The sequence below is a fragment of the Uloborus diversus genome, chromosome 1 (assembly GCF_026930045.1).
Source record: "Uloborus diversus isolate 005 chromosome 1, Udiv.v.3.1, whole genome shotgun sequence".
NCBI classification, from domain to species: Eukaryota; Metazoa; Arthropoda; class Arachnida; order Araneae; family Uloboridae; genus Uloborus; species Uloborus diversus.
In genome coordinates this window covers 93,557,987-93,576,663 of record NC_072731.1, presented here as the reverse complement: position 1 = coordinate 93,576,663, position 18,677 = coordinate 93,557,987, and the positions used below count along the sequence as shown (strand labels likewise).

Sequence of the window (18,677 nt, the reverse complement as noted above, 5' to 3'; positions counted from 1 at the left end):
TTGTGAAATTTTTCAGGCCAAAATTGTACCAACACGTACTTTTCGTTTCAATGAATGTGTGTGCACTCCTTACAATGCAGATTTTGATGGAGATGAAATGAACATTCATCTGCCACAGACTGAAGAAGCAAGAGCTGAAGCTTTGGTGCTGATGGGGGTAAAGCAATTTTACATCCTTTCTCAAGAAATAGCAAAATCTCTTTTTGTGCACATATCCACTCCTATAGAAAGTCCCAAGACACACTAAGCTATGTAGTAACTGTAGAATCAGCTGCCTTAGAATCGACATTAGAGAGAATTTTAGCCCATTGGCTCATTGGTTTTGCATTCAAGCAGACACAGCATTGCATTTCATCAATTGAATGAAACTCTGAAGTGATGGTTAAATTTAACTATTTTTAATCAGAACTAATTAATGTTGGAATCATATGCTGTACACAGTTGCTTAAAATGTTGAACGCTGGTCATCAAGTTATAGTTTCTCATGACATTTTATGTGACTTAACAAAGGATATTTATTGTTTTGTTTCCCTTGTTTCAAAGTTACTTTTCTATCTGTTAATGAATATGGTATAAAATCTGTATAAAATGATATACTTGATAAATATAAAATGATATACTTGAAAGAAATGATTTTGTATTCATCGGTGGAAGCAAACTTGACTCCCCCACTAGCATAGTTTATCAAGCTTCTGTGCCAAGAACCCGTGTTTGAATCTCATCAAGGACATGGTTTTAAAAATCACTATTCTGCTTTTTTCTAAGCATGACCTAGTGACTCCAATTATACTATAAGCTGTAGGTACTGCTGTGATCCTTGTTTAGCCAAATTTAAATCCATAAAGCATTCAGATGTTTTGATAAAATTGAAGGAAAACATACTTTCTTTTTGGGTAGTTATGTGGTTTAAACAGATGATATTCAGTTGTTCAGATTGTGCTCCAGCTTGTTATATAGCTTAGTGGATATATTTTTAGCCAAGTTGAGCAGCCACCAAGTGTGGCTAATGGATTTCTGCAGGTTGATTGGCTTTGGCTGCTGCTTGGTATTTGCCAGCAACTATTTGACTACAACTTACTATTATCTCTTAACCACTAAATTTGACACCAGTTCAAATGCAGGTTTTGTTAAGTTAAATTAGCTTGACTAAAATCAAAATTTGAATCACAATTGAAATCAATTTTTTTTTTGAAATTGAACTTGCTATTTTAGAATGTATTTTCTAAGTATGAAATATGTTGCATTTACAACCTCAGCTACAATCAGCTAAGCTAGATAAGTCCCTCAATCTGTCTTTGTATGTGTTATCTATTTCAGCACTTTAGAACTTATAATTTTTTTCAGAATCTTACAGTATTACTCTTATTCTTTAGAAATTAAACAAAGAACAGAGTAAAAAATAGTTTTTAAAGCTCTAATATGGCTATGAAAAGTTTTGTTTAATGTAGGATTCTTTGAATGTAGGAGTCCCCGTCCCCTGATGCATTTGGTTTTTAATTGAAAAAATAATGTAAATGTAATGTTAATTGGTTTCAAATCACTTTTTCTTTTGGTGAGTTCTCCCAACCCTTAAGGTGAGCTCCCTTAAATATTGAATTCCAACTACAAAACTGACACTTAAGGTTTAAGGGAATGATGCTTGGTGGATGCTCCTAATACCCGTTTGGACCTCACACAGACTGACAGTCTAGAGAAGATGACAGACAGAATGATCGGTGAAGACATAAATACTATGCAGCTTTTTTTTTTCTTATTGTTTTACAGCATGCTGGTTTTTTTTTTTTTTTTTGATGATATAAGCTAATTTCTGATTGTAATTGTTTAGCATATTGTCACATTTTGATTTTGAAAGTTAGCCATAGATTTTTTTTATTTTATTTTTTGTAAAATAAGTGACATTACAATGATTTTGTTTATCTAATTAGTATTGCTTAAAGAATGCTTTTGTGCTATTTGATTATTGTAAGTACGTAGGAATTAATTTTTTATTCTAGGTTCAGTCAAATTTAGTCACTCCACGAAATGGAGACCCTCTAGTAGCAGCCATTCAAGACTTCATTACAGGTAAGGGATTTTGATTAATTGTGAATTCCATTGTAATGGACGTTACATTCACACACAAAATCAATTATAAAAATATTATGAGATGTATATTTATGCTTCAAAATAAGTTATTTTTTCTTGATAAAACCAAGACTGAAGATTACTTTGACCTGGTTTCAAAATTTATTTTTGTATTTAAGCTTTAAAAAAAAAAAAAAAAAAAATTGGGACAGATGTTACATAAAGTGGAACATCGGTTTATCCCATGGCATGATAAGATTAAAAAGTCTGAATCTATTATGTAAGTTTGTTAATTTTTTTTTTTTTTAATAACATCACAAGACATGCCTCTAATTTATCAGAACCTTGGTATTAAAATTCAGTTATTCTGCTTTGTAACAAAAAATTTAAAAATCTCTGTAACGGATGCTACGTGTGGGCTGTAATGGATGTTATGACACGTGTATGACACGGACATGTTGTATGTATGCACTGAATGATTAATTAATAGAGGAAACCTTCTCCTTATAGACTATATAATTAAATCACAAAGTAATAGTCAATCATTTCATACTATAATTGTAAAAAGTTAAACTTATTACTTAATTATAATATTAAAAATAATACCTTTGACTATCACTTTTGAGCACAATGATATTTTAATGAATGTTATTTCGCTAAAAAGAATGTTTATTTTACATGACTTTTAAAACGTATTTGCATTTTATTCACATTTAATGAAAATAACCCTTGAACTAGCTGAAACTAGCACTGGAGTGCTGATTTTACTGAGAACTTTATTTACCTTGTACCATTCTGCATATGTTTTTTTCTGCTCATTTGAAGTTCTTTTCAAAGTGGTTCAAGTTCAACTTTGTGAGGAAAGTGTGTAGGAAAGTTCCCAGACTTTAGCCTCAATTATTTCTTGGACTTGGCCAGGATATATAACAATTAAAAACATCTGTTAGTTATTAATAGAATTTCTAATATCAATGTTTCCGATGTTTAGCAGACAGTGGTGGATTTAGCTGGATCATTTGGGAGAGGGGGGGGGGGGACATTCTGAAATTAGCTCAGTTACTCACAGGTGTCCATCCTCCCAAGAGTAATGGCCCACAAAGAAAGCCCAAACCGAAATAGATAATTAATACCCTCCACCAAAAAAATCAATGGCACAATCTGCACCACTGATCTACCCTCCATGCATGACCCGAGTTACATCCAGTCAGAAGTCAATTGATTTGAATAAATCATGAAACAATGCAAAAACATTTTAAAAATAAAAAATATTTTTTTCTGTTTTAAGGGAAAGGAAATAATTCTTCCCTGACTAGGAATTAAATTTATTTAAAATAAAACAGATGTGATATGATTCGCTATTTTTTTAGTGTTCGTCATTTTTTAAGTATAACTTTTTGTCCTCTATGAAAAAAATCCAAAGCTCGTAAGGTTGGGGGGGGGGGGGACATGGACCCCTCTAAATATGTCTCTGTTGACTCGTAGTTTTGAGTTTCTCCATCCTTGAAGGGACTGAACAATCTCCTAACCTTCAGACTTGAGTCAATGTTATTAGATTCATGGATAGTACTAAGTTTCACTAGTCTTCAAGCTCTGTAATTAGAGTTTTTAAGCATTAACAACCAATATCACAAAAAAATTCTAAAATTGTGTCAAAATTTTAATGTAAAAACATTTTCAGGGAGAGAGAATTTTGATTGTGTTTTCCTACATCAAAGATGATACCTACAGTTGCGTTTTTAGAGCTTCAATTCTGAAAATGTGATCGGGGAGAGCTCTCACACTTCTCTTTCCATGACATATTTAAAATTCTCTACAATCTTGTTTTTGGAGTTTCAATATCAAAAAGTGCTTGGGGAAGAGATCACAAATCTATCTCCTTGACACTAGCAAAGATGGTCAAAAATCATGATTTAAAAGACTTGTTTCAAAAGAATTTAGGATAAGAGCCTCTGAAATTCCCTTTCCCTGCCTAACATCATCAAGAATCATCGCAAACTGTTTTCAGAATTAAAATTTTGAAAAGTTTAGTTAAGTCTTACAGCCCCTTAACACCCTATTTTTGAAAGAAAATTAAACCGCTTAATCAAATGACGAATACATCACTATTTATCTTCAAACTTTATCTACAATTTTAATTTTTGTAATGATCTTTCTCTCAACTTATTTCAGTGCAATTGGTATGAAAACTGATAAAAAGAGATGCCATCTTGATATTGCACATTTTCTTATGAGGAAAAGAACTACCATTGAGGATCTAAATGACTGTGTTAGAAATAGTTGAGTTCGCAAACAAATCAAATGGTGATAAATTTGAGTAGAAACAAAATACTGGAAAAAATTCTTTTTTTTCCATTTTTAATACTTGAAACACTTTTAATTCAAACTTCGTTAATCACTTTAAAAAATTGGTGTACCTTATTTCTGAAAATGTATTTTGTTTTAATCTAATTTGTCACTCCTCCATATAATGCCCATTAGCCATCCTCTCCCCTAAAATGATTGTCTATACTCCCCCCCCCCCCCCCCCCCCCCCGATTGGTATGCACCTTTTTCAGGACCCATTCCAACCCTGTCTACATGTTGCCAACCGTGGACTTTTAGTAAAAAGGTACGAAAATAATAATTTTACTTGCTAAAAAACACAAAAAATCGACATTTTACCATCTCTTCCTCCCCTAATTAAACCTGAAAAAAAATGCAGCACTAGATTCTTGCTGTAGGGGTTATAAGCTTTCCAATGATATATAACTCTTAGGGATTTGTTTCAATTGATTTTCTGACCTCTTGGTTCATGCTAGCTGGAATTTATTTCGTTCTACAATGACCTAAAATAAATTGCATTGTGACACAGTATACTTGTAAACCTTCTTCTTTTTTCTTTTTGAAATACAGTGGCTCCCAAAAGTGTTCATACACCTTGAAATTTTATAGTAAAACCAAAATAACGCAAAACGGAATTCGAGTATGAAGTCCAATTTTTTTTCACATCATTCCTATGCCATTCTGAATAAAACCCAGCAGTTTTTTTCAAAATATTGCCAGATTTTATTTTTGAAATTTGTTAAAAAACGAAGGGACACAGAAAAAATACGCCACAAAAGTCATCGTACACTGAAGTATTTTCGAATAAACTCATGATTAGAATTATCATATGTGGTTTTTTTATTGTTTTTGCATTGTAATGACACTGTAATGTCATTTGCCTTTAATTTTTTGTTTATTTATTCCCTAATATTCTGCTTATTATTTTTAAATAGCAGGTATGCGTAGAAAACAACAAACATGATTCGAAATTTGATTTTTCTCATCACAGTAGACATAAATTGGTTTAACACTAGAAAGACGGCGTTTTGCGTATACCTAGAAAGACGAGCAGCGGTCACTTTGACCGCCATACTTAAAATAATAGAAATTTCCTCTTTTTGGGATTTTCAGTCATAGAATAGATTTGTTTCATAATATCAAAGCTTAATTTAACAATTTAATCCTAATATAGTCTGCAAATAAGTCTCAGATAGCTTTTTTTTATTTTACGTTCGATCAAGTGAAATACACATGCTTTACACAATTGGCATTGAGAAAGAGGAAATTTGTACAAAAAAGAGGAAATTTTCTTAGCATGTAATAACTAACAAGTACTATAATCAACCATGCATGTGTTTGATTTAAAAAATATCTTAATATCGCAAGATACCGTACATTACTATCTTTTACAGTATTTCGAAATACTTATGTTATCACGTCACCTGTATATTAGTCATTAACAATTTTTTGTTTGGAAGTTAGAACAAATGCTCGTAGTTTTAGTTTCGCATAATTTAATTTCACACTATTTTAATCTTTTTCCTGAGGTACTTATTTATATGCAGCAAAATTGATCAGTGGGGATGACTTGGCGGAAATTGAAGAAATAGGAGTTCTGTTTTTGAAATTTTCTCCTTTTTTTCGGCATCGGACCCTTTTTACTCTTTCTTTCACTACTTTTTAAATTTTGAGCATTAGTTTTTATTAGCGAGGTTTCTTCTCATTCTAACTCAGAAGAACAATCCTTTTCTGCAAATCTAGGCTCCGAAAAATATTTGCAATAATCTCATGAAAGCAAACTATTCTCATCGCTAGAAATATATTTCTCTTCAGATAAGTCAGACTGTTCATTCAAACCATAATCTTTTTTAGATACAAATCTGCAACAGTTTCAGGAGTTAATGTTCCTATAAGTTTTGCTTGTCAACGGCTCATCTCGACATCATGAAGATAATTATGTGACTGAGCACTTCATTATCACCGAAGAAAATAAACATCAATGCTTCAAGCAAAGCACATGTTTTGGTGCACAAAACAATTCCAGCAAACATTTTTGTAATTTACCTGTTTATATTTACTTCTTTTTAGACCCAAAGTAATTTCACGTGTCCAGTCACATGCTTTTCAAATTTACCTTTCCCAACTTTGCCCCCTGTGCAGATAGCAGAAAACTGAAACCATGCAACCAGCAGGTGTTTCGCATTTTCCTAACAGCTCAAAGAATTAAACCTTACCAGCAGGTACTACTCAAGCTCAAAAGAACATTACTCACCCTGACAACTAACAATAGTCCATAGTACACACAACTGATAAGCGAAAAAAGAAGAAAACGGATGCATAAAGAAAGGTTCACTTAGCGGTCAAAATGACCGTAGTCAGTCTTTCTAGGTATAAACATTTATAGCGACTATAATAATAATCCTAAAAGGAAAAAAATTACTGTTGTAAAATCTTAATAAATAGTTAGGAAAAGTCAATGAAGGAAAAAGAGTTTGAAAATTAAACGCAGCAAATATGAGCATTTGAAAATCGTTTGCGGTCAAAATGACCGCTTCCGTCTTTCTAGTGTTAAAATGTCTCTAAATTAGTTAATTTATACCATTCTATAGTGAAGTGCTTGATAAAATGATTTAAATACAAGAATCGGATCGAAAACAAGGTAAGAAAAGGTCAACTGGCAAACTTAACAAAGCGTGATCGGAGGTTTACAGTTAAAAAAAATTATGAAAAATACACATTTGAGTGCTGAAAAAGTTTCTGCAGAATTGAATGAAACATTTTATGTTTAATTTTCACCTAAAATTGTTCGCCAAGTTCTCAGATTAGCTGGATTAAAGGGGACCTCTTCACGCAGAAATTTTCTTGTTCGTGCGAAAAACAGTAAGCTTACGCTATCCGTCGTAAAATCAATAATAAATAAGCTCAAAACGTTTTGGAACAACGTCTTACTTATAGATGAAAATAAATTTAATATTTTGGGTTAAATTGTTGTATATCTGTCAATAGAAGAAAAAATGAGGAATTTAATCTTAAGAACTTAGTTGGATCAGTTAATCAGGACAGTGAAGGTGTTCTTGTGTGAGGGTGCATAACTGCATCAGGACTTGGAAATTTAGAATTTTTAGAAGAAATAATGAATTATGCTGTTTATTTAAATATTTTAAAAAACAATTTTAAACTATTAGCCCAAAATTTTGTAATCGGAAACAACTTTATTTTTTATCAATATAACGATAAGAAGTACACGTTTGCGTTTGGTGCCTCAAAAATTGTCCTTAAACTTAGAAATATCTCCTCAATCGCCAGATTTAATCCTAATGGAACATATTTGGAGATATCTGGCGGCTAGATTACGAAAATACACCATTGAAACGAAAAACGAACTAGAAACAGTAAGACTCGAAGAGCGGCTGAACACTTACTCAGAAATTGCATAAAAAAAGAAAGAGAAAACAATGAAATTTATTCCCTGGCATTTAAAAGCTGTTGTTGATACTGCATGATATTCTACTAAATAAAAACTTTGTAAAAAGTTAGATTATTTACCAATTTTTTGACATTTTTTCAAAGTGTACGAAGACTTTTGTGAGATAAAATTTCCGGCGATTTTTGGTTTTTGATTTTTTAAAAATTATGTTTAAATGTTTTATTAAAAATTTTCATGTTGTTTTGTTAAAAATAGAGCATAGATCTTATAATAAAATAATTATTCCAAAATATTAATTCTAACCAATGGATAATGGCCAATTTCATTGAAAGTCGTAGGTGTACGAACACTTTTGGGAGCCACTGTATATTTTTCAAGGTAGAACCAGGGACGTAACTAGAGGGGGGCAGACGTGGCTCGTGCTCCGGGCGCCAGATTTTGGGGGCGCTAAACTGACTAAATAAATGCTTAAATTTAATCTAAGAATTTTCCTCTCGGAGGAGGAATATGGAAGCTAAACTGTGGGAAGTACACACCGATACAAAACAGCGGAAATGCTCAAATGTCCTTTTTCTACAATTAAACGTCATAAAGCTGTCAACATGATGTCTTCCTCTCAGCTTTTACAATGACGAGAACTTGTCTACCCCACCCCAAGAGCCTAAGAGAAAATCGTTACACTGTTCCCTTGGCCGTAGCCCATGGCTATGGCTTATTAGGAATTGGAGCCACTATCTTTATCCAACAGAACCATTCTCTAAAGATCTTCTCTAGCTCGTACCACGAACTTTTTTTTCTGCTTTTTACTTCGTTCTCAAGATTTTTTTGCTCATCTTGTATACTTTTAAATCAATTTTAAGATATGTCGAAAAACTATCTGAAGCTGAATTCAGAAAGAGAGCGAAAGACCACGAAAAAGAGGCCCCTAACAATCTTAATTTTATTTATCACCATGGTTAAATGCTAAAGACGTTAGGAGAGTAGGTAAGGCATTGTTTACGTAATCTGAATGATGTAATACAAAGTTGTTGAATTTTATAATTTTTCTCATTCTTGGGAAAAAAATCTCGCACTATAATAATGGAGATTCAATTTAAAGTTCGGGAAGCTGCCAATTTTTCTTTAGAAAATACTAGGGTTAATTTGAGGATAAATTGAACTAAAACGATAAATTTTCAACTTAGTTTCAATATATTTTTTCCACCCACACAATATTTTAAATATGCTTAAATCATCAACGTCAATCAATGTGTCAGAAATCAGCTATTTTTTACGGCTCTAAACTTGAATTTTTCTTTGGTACTTTTGATGCATATTTATAATTACAGTTGAACCTCGTTTGTCTTGCTCCCGTTTAACCAGATCTCCGGCTTATCCAGATCAAATTTGTAAAGTTAAAAAATATAGTCACTGAAATGATATAATTCTAAATTCTGATAGCCGGAACGAAACTGTCAATGTACCAAATATTTGCTCTTTATTTTGATTAAATACACAACTCCTGCAAAGGACGTGCAATAAATTATAGTCATCTAATAAACAACATGGCATATTTGGAGTGTCATTCCTACAACACAGCAGCTGAACTATAAATGATTAAGTGTTTGCGAGTAACAATCCTATGTAATTTTGTTAAAGCGTTTTTTGTTGTTATAAAACATGAGCCTACTTATTTATGAATGTGTTTTACAAATTACCCGGATTTTCGTTATCCAGATTGCCTTTGGTCCCCACTAGTTCGGAAAAATGAAATTGTACTATAAATGAAAATAACCTGAACGGAAGCGCACTGAAAACATATAATATTTAACATTTTTAAGACATGTTTTTTTTTTTTTTTTAAAAAAAAAGGTTAACAGAAAGAGTTTTGATCTCAAGCACATTAGGTTTCTGTTTTTCTATTAACTGTTTCTCAGATGTATACTATATCCCAGAGTTGGGGGACGTGCGTCCTTTATAAAAATTAGCTCTTGTAATAATTAATATTTAACTGTACAGATTGCAAAAATTTAAAATGTGTTGCAAAAGCAAACAACCTACTATATTTTTTATTGGATTTAAAATTATTTCATGCATTATTGCGATATGTTGCTCTTTTGTAGTTCAATATTGTTATTTTTCTTGCGCATTTCTTCATAGTAGTATATTAAAATACTGAAAAATAAATAACTGAAATTCTTTGTTTTATTGAAGTTATAATTTTTAATTTATTTTTTTAAAGCAATATTGCAACAAGTTGTGAATTACTCTCTTGTGGAAATACAAAAATATTTTTCCTTGAATAACTTCGTATGTAAAGATTTTTACCCCCTATCGCTATTTTTAAAAAAGCAATTCAGTGATAAAGCTACGTATATAAAAACTTATAATTACGTAAAAGTCCCATTTGTAAGGCTTATGGCATTATAGACAGCGGACTCCTTTATCACTGCCTAATTCAAATATGGCTTCCTTTTGTGAAAAGGTTCAAAAATGATACCAAATAGAATGTTATTTGTCTATTTGTTCTACTAGTTGAAGAGTACTTCATCACGGTGTAATGAAAAGTTACATTACAAGACATGTATAAATTGCAAATGCATTTTGTGTAAAATTCATCTTTGGCTCATATGAGGCACTGAGAAGCAAAGGGATGCAAGTGGAAATTTTTAAGTTTTGAGTAAAACGCGTATAGCCTAGGTAGGCTTTCATTGATTTTTTTTCTTCTAAATCATGCTGTACAGCAGCACCTACCAGGGCTACTAGTACTATCTCTTGTCCCAAGACAGAGGAGGGGTTCACCTACTATGTGTACTGGTTATCTCCAAATTTTTAATTTTTCCACTTGGATCCCTTTTCTTCTCACTGACTTAAATATAAACGTCTCCTCCGTGATTCTGCTCCATTTGCGTTGAAATTAGACAGTTAGAATTAAATTTAAGATTTATTTAAGATCTTAATTTTAGGTTTAAGTTCTTGTTTATTGTATACAGTTTATACCATGTGGTGTGTTTAGTCCAATATGATATTCTGTCGTGCATATACTGGAGCTTAAACACACTCTTTTTAGTTTGTAGTTTAATTTTTTGGTCTTTTGACCAATCACTTATTGAATCCTCCACGGCTGATGAGCTCTTGGTTCAATCTTTCAACTTTTTCTATTAATTGCTGCTTGTATTTTTCTTTTTCTCATCATTATTATTCTTAAAAATTGTTTAAAACTTGTATATTTTATATATTTACTTGGCTGTTTAGTTTTGCTGCGTTGCGCATCTATGGGCTTTTGGTTTGGTTTTTCAATATTCTTCACTTGTATTATAATAATAATAATTATATATAATTTTTTTTTGCTTTGTTTTGTATGGGGGGGGGGTGCCGAAACGAGGTCTTGCCCTTGTTCGAAAATGACCTAGTTACGTCCCTGGGTAGAACTTAAGATTAAAGGGTGTAAACTACTATTGTACCACTCATCAAGTACTTTTGAATTAATTCCATATATGAAAAATTGGAAGTTAATGTTTGCAAATTATAACTTGCTAAAGCTTGAAAAAGCCCTTTCATTAGTTCATTGAAGAAATGTCAAAAATACAGAAAATATCCAAACTATTTTACTCTTGATTTTAAAATTATTTTAAAAAATTGTTTACTTTTGTAAAGAAAGAAAAAATTATCTATAATGTCTATTTATTCTCAGGTGCTTTTCTATTGACGCAAAAGGATACATTTTTTACAAAAGCAGAAGCCCAGCAGATGATTTCTAGTATATTGTCCAATGAAGACCTGTTAATGCGAATTGATTTACCTCCTCCAGCCATGATGAAAGTAAGGTCCTTTTCAAATTAATTCCTTATATTTACCTCTTCACTATTTTTTGCTATTCATTGCTCTATACATAGTGCAGTATTTTTGGTATCTTTAATCAGGGAGTTCTGCCCTCAAGAGCAATGGTGCACACCCTCCCTAGTACCATGAGGAGCCCCCCAAAAAGTAAAAAATATACCTGAAACCCCCCTAAAACTTTTAATGGTGCAGTTTTCACTATGACCTCCTAATGCTGGGCACCCCTGCCTTAATGATCTAATTGTTTCATTATTTTAAGCTGGACCCTTGCTTTGATAGAATGCTTATGTGTGAATGATTTTGTTGAATATGACAATAACAGATTTGTATTTGTACTTACCATTTGTCAAATATGATAAACATTGCAGTGAGAAGTAATAGGATCTGGGGTTTGGCCAGTGGTGGCACTAGGAAATTCCCAACAGGTGGGCAAGCTTGACCGAGGGGGGGGGGGCATAGACAAAATGTATTTTACAAGATTCCTAATCCCCCTTTCCCAAATTTCCATAGTAAGAAAACAATTATTCTTGCGTCTAACAACTCGAATATCAATTTTGTATTCATAGCCTACATCCCCAAAAAAATTAAAAGTAAAAAATAATAATTTAAACTAAACAAAGTGATAAAACCTATGGAAGCTTTATTTCCAGTAAGAATATCAGAGCTACACAAAGCTAAGAATAACAGAGCTTTACATGTTCAAAAAATCAAGTTTAAAATGAAAAACATGTAATTAGACTTTTGCAAAGAGTCACTAAAGTCGTGAGTTCAAAAGATATATTGTAATCAGTCTGAGAATCAGGATTTGGCAAGAAATCTGAATTTGACGGAAAATCTAGAGAAATGTGTATTGTACAGAACACATGCAAAGAAAGAAACTTAACAACAAAAACTTAGTTGTGAGCAGTGAGCGTAATGTACGTAAAGTTTGGGGAATTGAGGGATCTCCCCGACAAAAAATTTCGAAATTGTGGCTTTGAAAATGCAATTTTTGCCGATCGGCAATATTTTTATGGAGAAAGAGTTCAGTTGCTCACTTAAAAAAAATGAAGTCCTAAAAACGAGATTTTGGTCCATTTGGAATTGGTATTTGGGAGAGGGCAGAGAGATCAGGGCGCTCCCTCACCCTGACTAATGAAAATTGCAGAACATTTAATTTTCTTTAAACTTAACTTTAGAGATTTTTTGCTTAGATTAACCATTTCTGAGATATTTTAAGAAAAGAAAACCAAAAAAGTCGTGCTTTTTTTTTTTGTTTATTGTCACCCAAAACTTTTCCTGGGGTCTTTTGTGTTAGATAACTTGGTTTTTCCATGTTAACAACAAAATGTGCAAATTAAAAAAAAAACATGTATGTATATATATATATATATATATATATATATATATATATATATAAAGGGTGTCCCAAAATTAACGCAAGATTTGAATTTGCCGCCATTTTTACAATAAATTGTGGGCAATCTTGAAAAAAGAACAATTTGGCAGCTGAGGGTCTAGGGTTATTACAAATGGAGCGTTTTGGATTCTATAATGCATTTTCATTATCGAACAATTATTTGAAAAATAATGAAAGTTTGGGCGGGTCAAGCAGTTTACTGTTATTGGCACTCCATATCGCAATTAGGTAATGCGCGGGTTTTTGTGGGATTGTTGACATAGATGTTTGACTTCAAATAACCCCATAGAAAGAAGTCTAATGATGTAAAATCACACGATCTAGGGTACAATTCGTATCACCGAAACAAGAGAGTACACGAATAGGAAATTCCTCATGCAGTGATTGAATTGTTTCGCTGGCTGTATAATAGCATAACACTCCATTTTTACTAACCCTAAACTCCCAGCTGTCAACTAGGACTCGACCGATGCATCGGCATCGGCGACCGATGCTAACTTGCAGGAAACATCGGCCCATCGGCCTTAAAAACATCGAAAAGCCGATGGAATTGGCCGATGTTTTTGAAAAAAAAAAAAAGACCTTCGTTTTACTTTTTAATGCAAAGTAAAGGGAGTTATTGTTTTCAAACAAAATTGTTTACTTAAATTTCAGTCTGAATTTCTATTTTAGTCACCCCTGAAAGAGAGAGTTTTTAATACTGCATTCAGATACCAAACACGTTAATTAGTGCGTTTGTTTCTTGCGGCTGGATGTACGTATGTATCTCTCATAAGTCATAACTAAAATATGGTAAGCTGTAGAAGGCTAAATTTTCGCCTGTGGGAAGTGCGCACGTTCCAGTTGTGACTTTCCCTTTTTGTTTTCGATCGGGTGTTCTAAAAAGCCTATTAACTGATTTTTCGTGGCTATTAATTACTTATTTCAATGCAAAACTAATATAGCGTCTCAGACTGACGATCATTTGGTGATATATTGCCGAATTGGAGACTATGGAAACAAATATGAGATGGCGAAACCGGTTTTTCGGTAATTTTATTAGATTCCCGTTGAACCGACTGTAATTTTTAATTTTTCGATATTTTTAATATAAATCACAGTAATGCAGTCTTTTCTGTATCGCTTCGGCGGAGTTACAAGTTTGAGGCCCGTCGAAATACATTTTGGGGCCCTATTTCTCTATCACAGAAGTTGTAAAACATTTATCATAAGCATTTTTGTAACTCCTACGATGCATCTATGGTTATGGGTCCTCTCGTGCAATTGTAACATTTGCTATATTTTAAATCCGCCACTGCACGTCAAAACAAGCTCGGGTGCAAGTTTTAAAAGGGTTTTTCTGCTTAATGTTTATGATTATTTTGAACTCTATTTTTTACGACTATTTTTTGTATTTCTGAGAACACTTGCGTGCTCCTCCTCCCATTCCCTCAATTTCTGAAATTAAACTAAAGTTGTACTTCCGAGTTGTTTAAAACTAACACCATTCATAAAATTAGAGATTTTTTTTTTCAAGTTTTATCTATTGTTTAGGAAGAATTTAGAGCATTAATTAGAAATTGATTAAAGACGTTTTGAATGGTGACATAATTCGGAAAACAAAGGGATTTTGAATTTTTTCTTCGGAAGTGCTGAAGTAGATTCATAAACTCTTCCGAGGCGTTGGTGGTAGCGGTTTTGAACTAAAAAAATTAAATTGGGGCCGAAGTTTAACATTGTGAGTTACTCCAAAATCAGAGGGTGACCCCCTAATCCACCCTCGTCGTTTCAAGCATTTCTTAAATATTTAGCGATTTTTTATTTTGGTCAAGAAATGTCATTTTGCGTATTTTTTATACTTGTTTTACCCATATTTTGTAATGCGCCACCTTTTCTGCATCATTAATAGCGATCGATTTTTTTTCTGTTGTAACTATTTTTATGTATTTATATAAAATCAATGAATAAGTTATTTTCGTTTTCATCACATGCTTAATAATATGTTATAGAAAATTTTCAAGGATTTTCTACTATGCAATTTTTTAAATTTCAGAAAATTATTGTTAAATTGAAAAATTTAATTTGAACGTGATTGTAGTGCTTCATAAAAGATTAATCAATCAAATTGTTCAATATTACGTGTGCAAACATCAAATCAAGTAGTATATATATGTATTCAGTTATTAACTTGGTGTAAATATTAAGTTTGTTTATTGTACCTGCGTTTTAAGAACCTCGCTCATTTCATGGCTATTTCCTTTTTCCGCAAAATTTATGTCACTGTTATATATTTTATGAAAAATGACAACTTTTCTACTCATAAATTTTAAATAAGTATAAAAATATTCCTATTATGATTTAATATTATAATTTATCTGTTACCTTTTTTGTTTAACTTGATGACTAAAAAATGTCTACGTGCAATCTTTCCACTTTAATAGCGTACTTTGTTGACGGTTTCATAGTTTTTTTTTTTTTTTTTGAATGATTAAACAACATAATTTAATGCTTTTTAACTATGTTTAGTTTACCTAAATCCAAACATTATTACAATAATACTGAAATCTTAGTTATATGTTCAATTTAAAAAAAAAATCAATTGGTTAAGACTGTCTCTTTGTTTCCCCTCCATTTTTTTTTTTTTTTTTGGCTGTTGTTCTTTGTCTTCCATCATACAGTAGACAAAAAAGGAGAAGCATAATTACACCCTATACAGATAGTACGTAGTACGATCCAAAAGTTCGAGGGACAAAACCTTATAAAACTTTACCTAGAATAGTTCACATTACCGAAGCACATCTACCTACAAAAGGTCATCTTGAGGGACTATGTACTTCTGCCAGTGTTCATAAAACTTTTGGAAAAACTCCTGGAAGCAATTTTTCGCTACATTCTGTGATGCAGCTTTATCTTCTTCTGACGGAAGAAAGCGGCGTCCATGCAAATGTTTTTTTTTTTTTGCTGGGAACAGGTAAAAATCACACGGAGCTAAGTCCGACGAAACGTGATGTTATTGGTTTGTCATATCAGAGTATTGACCAATCGAACCGTGCATCCTCAACACGATAGTCGCCTTCTTCCCCACGATGAAGTCAAAACAGCAGCGAAAGAGGCCTTACAGGGTTGCGATAAATGTCTTCCAGGAGTCCTTCTAAAAGCTATACGAACGGTGTCAGAAGTGCATAGTCGTTCAAGGTGACTATTTTGTAGATAGATTCACGGTAAATTTTTATGCAACTTGTCCTCGAACTTTTAGATCATACTACCTATGTATGAGTTTTCAACTTACTATTTCATAACGTTTTTGAGTGACGTAAGTTTACGCGCATGAAAACATCACAAGAGAATTTGCGATAATTAACTAAGGAGACTTTCAAAATGGATATTTCGATCATCTATATGTTCTTAGGTACATATGCATGTACATATGCGCAGAAAAAACTTCTGAAGTTTAAATTGGATGATCGTAAAATAAAAATTTAGGTCGAAATCTGATTTTTTTTTTTGGGGGGGGGGTTTACAATTCCTTATTCGTAGAAAGGAAGTAAAGTGAAATGAATCAATAATCCTTTAAATCCCTGACAATCTTATCAATTTATTTCTGTTAGATTTTATTTTTTTTTAAATTTTTTTTTTTGCCATCGGCCAACAGCATCGGCCATCGACCATCGGCAATCGGCCATTTGGAGGAAAACAATCGGCCATCGGCCATCCTTGAACAATCGGCCAACAATCGGCATCGGCCCATCAGCCAAAAAATGCCATCGGTCGAGCCCTACTGTCAACTTGTTCTTTTTCGTGGCTGCGAACAATTTACAGCAAAAATTGTGGCAAATTCAAATCTTGCGTTGATTTTGGGACACCCTTTATATATATATATATGTATATATATCTGTCCAATTTTTTGCAAGGTTCAATGTGTTTACTAACTGGACTAAACATTTTTCCTGTGTTTTTTACTGCTCTGATCTTTTTCTTAATTATCCAAGTTCCTTACAATACTCGACTGCAAGCTTACTTGACAATGGAGAAATGAGCTGCGGCCAAGCGAAGGAAGTAGTTCCTAGCGCCTTGTACGATATTCAGGTGAAATTACCCTCTTCGCTTTAGAAATCGGATCAGTTAGTTAAACCCATGCATACGTAACATTTTTTTGTCATAATTTCTGTCAATCGTTAAATATTTTCAATTTTACCTGCGAAGCAGCGCAGAGCATTTTATCCACTTGAATGAAACATGCCAGCCAATAGCAACTGATTGACAAGTGGGGACCTCCTCTTATTCGCTAGTAAGTGTGACGTTTTATCTGTTAACTCGTTTTTTCTTCCGCGTGACGTCATAGTCAACTTAAGTTGCAAGCAAGTATAGTCTCCTTTCTGGTACAAGAGCTGGAACTGATGTTGCTGGTGAAAATAACCAATTCACTTAACCATTCTTAGTGGTTTTCCAGAAAACGGCTTTCCATATTATTACATGTTGTCCATTTATGCTTGTAAACAAAAACAATTAGAAAACATTTAATGGTGTTTCTCGGTTCCGACTATTTTTCGAAAGAGCAATTTGTAATTTCAGCTATTTGTTTTACTAATTCCCTAAAACTTTCAATCAAAGGACCTTTCTATACTTCGAATTATCTCATGTAGTTGCTTTCGAGTCATAGGTGTAACTGAAGCCTGCAAACCTAAAAATAACCAAAAGAAGAAAAATAAATAAAAACCCTTATCTGATATATTTATGGCATTATTATTTTTTTGTACAAAATCGGGCAAACTTTTCGTTCAGATTGTCAAAATAGACATTTCAAAGTATCACAAAGTATAATTTACAATTAGTGCAAATGAGTACAACATGTTTAAATACCTTTCCTTACATAAAGAACTGCAAGAAAAAAAAATGTGAGGTTTGAGGACCCGCAGTAACAAAAAAAAAGTGCTTTAAACTAAATAAAAACTGATGAATAATAGTACACAAACCTTGTTCAACCCCGTAAATTACTTCAATAGAATTACTTCTAACGCGAAAATAATACAATGAAGTTACTTTGAGACATTGTGATGCCGCAAGCAACGACAGCCGTATCTCGAAAGAGTTCTGACTGCTGGTAAATTTGACTGGTTAGTCTCAGGGAAGAAAGAACACTGCCACATAATGTCAAACTTATCTATCTCTTTTGACATTTAAGGTCAAAACTACGCAGTGAAGCTTGCATTTTCGACTTTTGACCAGCTTTTTGGCTCAAATACCCCTCTGTTCGTACTCTCCCCCTCTGTGCGCCCCTACTTGATTGTATTTTAAAAGATGAAAACATTCAACGACATCGACACAAATCATCAAATTATTTGAATTCAGTTGATAGTACTGAAATCTGTTACCTACAATTTTTAATGTCTCGACAGCAATTACATTCTGTGTCTGTCATTTAACATTTAAAAAATCAGATAATGGTATGTCGTAATGTGACGATTACAGTGAAGCACCTTTTATGCGTTTCTCTTTTATACATTTTTATCAATTATATGTTTTTTAAATTGGTCCCTGCAGAGTCTAATACACCTTAACCTTAACCTATTATAGGTTTTTTTCATTTGTACACTTTTTTTTTCATACAGTCCCTTCAAAAACGTATAAACGGTGCTTCACTATATTAATTATAACGACTAAACAATGTTACGACTTGCTACTTTT

General features: G+C 32.7%; 1 protein-coding gene across 1 annotated transcript in view; it reads left to right on the top strand.

Moving 5' to 3' along the window:
• The window catches only part of LOC129231103 (DNA-directed RNA polymerase III subunit RPC1-like), a 135,831-nt gene that overhangs the window by 65,312 nt on the left and 51,842 nt on the right, over positions 1-18,677 (top strand). The window contains exons 15-17 of the mRNA XM_054865353.1: positions 17-157; positions 1,995-2,064; positions 11,469-11,596. Of these exons, the coding sequence (XP_054721328.1) occupies positions 17-157; positions 1,995-2,064; positions 11,469-11,596 (339 nt within the window). The remainder of the gene's footprint in view (positions 1-16; positions 158-1,994; positions 2,065-11,468; positions 11,597-18,677) is intronic.